The 5,000-nt window shown below is 45.0% G+C and overlaps 1 protein-coding gene across 1 annotated transcript in view; it reads right to left on the bottom strand.

The window, feature by feature from the left end:
- pde8a (phosphodiesterase 8A) overlaps positions 1 to 5,000 on the bottom strand; it is an 89,045-nt gene that overhangs the window by 18,659 nt on the left and 65,386 nt on the right. The window contains exon 3 of the mRNA XM_060924279.1: positions 78 to 268. Within this exon, the coding sequence (XP_060780262.1) occupies positions 78 to 268 (191 nt within the window). The remainder of the gene's footprint in view (positions 1 to 77; positions 269 to 5,000) is intronic.

The raw sequence follows: 5,000 nt of genomic DNA, 5'->3' as shown, positions 1-5,000 counted from the left end.
GAAGCAGAGGCTCACACACACACACACACACACACACACACACACACACACACACACACACACACACAGGTGTGTACCGGCAGAGCTGCTCTCCATTGAAGTTTCTGGAATGTCGGTGGTCGATGATGATGATGTCATGGTGTTTCTCCAGGAAGCAGTGCAGCGCAGCATCAGGTGACCGAGCAACGCTGAACTTAAACCCCGCCTTCTCACATGCACTGCTGAAACCCCCACTCTGACTGTCCTCTCTACTGAACACCAACAGTACCTACACACACACACACACACACACACACACACACACACACACACACACACACACCTTAAGCTAGTGCCCTCATAGCCAGTTTGGTCGTTTCCTTAGAAAAATGAGTGACTTCAGCCACACGAGGTTGTTCAAGCTGCAGTTGAGCTGCCAGAGCTCTGACAGCGTGCGTCCATACTCAGTAAAATGTTGATGAGTTTGGATATTTGGATTTGCACATATGTGATTCATTCGGGGAAGCCATGGCCTAATGTTTAGAGAAACAGCTTTGGGACCAAAAGGTCATTGGTTCAATTCCCTGGACTAGCAGGAATGGCTGAAGTGCCCTTGAGCAAGACACCTAACCCCCAACTGCTCCCCAGGCAGCTCTGGTTGTACATCACTCTGGATAAGAGAGTTTGCTAAATGCCTGTATTGTAATGTAATGATGGAAGCTGAGAACACACAGGGAAACGGAACTGATACATCACTGCTGCCACAGCAGGTTCACAAAGCTTTACTCTGAAGTTCCTGTTGAAGAAGACAGATGAAGATGGAAACTGGACAATAACTAATCCTCTCAGAACATTCCATGTGTTGCATTCATACAGGCCACATCAGTTTTTACCCTTGCCCTAACTTTAGGAGCGTCAGCTGTGATGTACAAGCTTAAACACATTTCCTCAGAGCACCATGCAGTATGCTGCACAAGTGCGAGTCGCACCTCATTCAGCTTCTGTTTGAAAAGTGTACTTTGCTGAGAAGATTCAATTCTCGGGGTGTAACGAGACATCACGACACGATAAAATCACAATGCAAAAATCTTACAAAGGGCATCAGGGAAATGTGTGACATCAGCATTCTGTTAATTCTACATGTAATGAAATTGCACAGTTTGAACATCAGGAGTCTCAATCTGCACAAACGATAGAGTTAAAATATACAGCGAGCATGCAAGACGTGATTGATCAGGTTTTGGGGACAATTTATAAATGTATTTATGTATAACATTAACACAACATTACATCTGTTTGTAATTATTTTTGATTTATTTCGTGTGAGACAGATAAACTGTACATTCCACTGCACTAGTCATGATTCAGAAATAAAAAAGGAGTCTTTTCAGTCATAATTTTTCTTCATCAGATTTTGTTTAAAATCTTCTGAGAATTGAATCATGAAACCAGTATCATGGATCGGATCAAATCAAATCCTGAGCAGAGTGTATCGATACACCCCTATTCAACACCAACACCACATTTAAATGGACTGAGACATGGAGAGTAAGAACAGAAAGTCCGGATAAGTCCAAAGGCTTGTACAGTGGACACTATGCATGATGGGGCATTACTTCATGAACTTTCCTTCTTACCCTGACATACCCATCACTCAGGAATAGGGTCAATCTGGACTCATCAGACCACATGACCTATGTCTATCTTTCTAACAATGCCTCTCTACCAGAAGAACTCAACACATTCTATGCCAGGTTTGAGGCCCAGAACACTGAGCTGGCGAGGAACACCCCCCCCCAGACTACCGGGTGCTCTCCCTGTCCCCTGTCAGTGTGAGGAAGATGCTACCCAGGGCCAACCCACGCAAGGCTGTGGAGCCTGACAACATACCTGGTCGAGTGTTCAACTATGGTGTCTGTATGGACCACCTGGCTGACATCCTAATGGACACCTTCAACAGCTCCCCAAAACAAGCTGTCTCCCTCCACCCATCCTCACAACCTTCTACAGGGAAACCATCAAGATCATCCTGACCAGCTGCATCACCATCTGGTACGCAAATTGCCTTGCTTCCGACAACAGAGCTCTTCAAAGGGTTGTGCTGACAGCGGAGTGGCTCATCGGCGCCTCCATCCTGTGTCTGCAGGATATATTCATCTCTCAGTGCATCTGCAAGGCCACCAGAATTGTAGCTGACTCAGGAGGAGGACTACCAGACTGTGCAATAGTTTCTATCCCCCAAGCAGTCCAGCTCCTGAACACCATGCTGCCCCCATCCACCCTGGACTCACTCTGACTGCAAGTTTAGACTTATATTGCACATTTTGTCTGTTTGTACCAGACACTTTATACCGTAGAATGCCTTACTTGCTGCTGCTACAGTTATACTTACTGCTGCTACACTCCCAAACTGTTTACAATTTACAGCCCATACCATGTGTATTGATTGTCCTGTATATTTATTGTCCTGTTCCATGTAAGGGGTACGGTGGTGTAGTGGTTAGCACTGTTACCTCAAGGAGGTTCTGGGTTCAAGCCCAGTGGCCAATGAGGGCCTTTCTTTGCGGAGTTTGCATGTTCTCCCCGTGTCCGCGTGGGTTTCCTCCGGGTGCTCCGGTTTCCCCCACAGTCCAAAGACATGCAGGTTAGGTTAACTGGTGACTCTAAATTGAGCGTAGGTGTGAATGTGAGTGTGAATGGTCGTTTGTTTCTGTGTGTCAGCCCTGTGATAATCTGGCAACTTGTCCAGGGTGAACCCCGCCTCTTACCCATAGTCAGCTGGGATAGGCTCCAGCTTGCCCGCGACCCTGCACAGGATAAGCGGTTATGGATAACGGATGGATGGATGTTCTGTGTAATTTGTCTAACGCTGTTGTGTATTTGCATTTTATGTTGTCTTATACACCATTATATACACATTATATAAACAAGCTTCAGTTAGTTGAGAATGCAACTGTGGGAGTCCTTACAAGAACTAGAAGATATGATCACATCACCTCTATCTTATCCACACTGCATTGGCTCCCAATCAAATTTTGCAATGTTTATAAAATACTACTATTGACCTATAAAGCACTGAATGGTTTCACGCTACAGTACCTGAGTGAACTTATGGTCTTTTTTGACCTGCTACGCCTATTTACATCAAAAGGTGCAGGCTATTTGTTGGTACCTCAAATAGTGAAAGCTACATCAGGGGGCGGAGCCTTTTCTTACAAAGCCCCACAGTTATGGAACAGCCTTCCAAGTAATGTTTGGGAATCAGACACAGTCTCAGTGTTTAAGTCTCGGCTGAAAACATATCTGTTTAGTCAAGCCTTTTGTTAATGGTGTTTATGAGGTAAAGGTGTAGATCTGGAGGATCCTCAGACAGAGTGTTTTGGTAAACTGGGATGTATGGATGCTGTCAGTCCCCACTCGCTTGCTCACTCGAGTGTGTTGACGGTGTAGTGGCTGCTGCTTTATGTCCCGGGGCCCCTCATGCCTGTGTTACCTTCTGGCTCTCCCCTTTTAGTTATTAGTTATGCTGTCAGAGTTAGTTGCCGGAGTCCCTGCTTGTACTCAGTGCAAAATTTAAACTGTTCTTAACCATTACTTGACAATGAGCATACCTATCAATCAGTCTCTCTCTCTCTCTCTCTCTCTCTCGCCACAGTAATAGAAGTGAGTTATTTATAATCAGATATCCGGTTTCACCCAGATGAGGATGGGTTCCCTTTTGAGTCTGGTTCCTCTCAAGGTTTCTTATTATGTTATCTCAGGGAGTTTTTCCTCACCACTGTTGCCTCCGACTTGTGCATAAAAATTCATATGAAATTTATATCCAGAATTTTTATATTTCTCTAAAGCCGGTTTGTGAAAATGTCCATTGTTAAAAGTACTATACAAATAAAATTGAATTGAATCGAAATGCAGTACATGCGTGCAGGCACGCACACACACACACACACACACACACACACACACACACACACACACACACTACAGTGCACACAGACACAGAAAATACAGTACACACACACACACACACACACACACTACAGTGCACACAGACACAGAAAATACAGTACACACACACACACACACACACTACAGTGCAGTGCACACAGACACAGAAAATACAGTACACACACACACACACACACACACACACACACACTACAGTGCAGTGCACACAGACACAGAAAATACAGTACACACACACACACACACACTACAGTGCAGTGCACACAGACACAGAAAATACAGTACACACACACACACACACACACACACACACACACACACACACACACACACACACACACTACAGTGCAGTGCACACAGACACAGAAAATACAGTACACACACACACACACACTACAGTGCAGTGCACACAGACACAGAAAATACAGTACACACACACACACACACACACACTACAGTGCAGTGCACACAGACACAGAAAATACAGTACACACACACACACACACACACTACAGTGCAGTGCACACAGACACAGAAAATACAGTACACACACACACACACACACACACACACTACAGTGCAGTGCACACAGACACAGAAAATACAGTACACACACACATAACAGTACAATTACCAACATCCCCCCCCACACTGCACAGACTCAAGCACATATACCCAGTTTATTCAACATTTTCTCTCTCTCTGTCAATCTCTCTGCATCTCTCTCTCTTTGTATCTGTCTCTCTTTGTATCTGTCTCTGTCTGTCTCACTCTCTTTGTATCTGTCTCTCTGTCTGTCTCTCTCTCTGTCTCTCTCTCTGTATCTGTCTGTCTGTCTCTCTCGTGCGTAAGTGGGAACAGCTCAGTTGTGAGTCATTCAGGCAGACAGAGACGTCACAGAGTAGCTTATCATGCACTGCCTCTCTCTCTCTCTCTCTCACACACACACAATACAGAATGAACAGAATGAGACATCATCTCTCTTTATGCTCCTGTAAGTTACAGCATGCACACACACACACACACACACACACACACACACACACACACACACA

Source organism: Neoarius graeffei, chromosome 6 (assembly GCF_027579695.1).
Source record: "Neoarius graeffei isolate fNeoGra1 chromosome 6, fNeoGra1.pri, whole genome shotgun sequence".
Lineage (NCBI taxonomy): Eukaryota > Metazoa > Chordata > Actinopteri > Siluriformes > Ariidae > Neoarius > Neoarius graeffei.
Note: the sequence above shows the minus strand (reverse complement) of the source record. Positions and strands in the feature narration are given on the sequence as shown.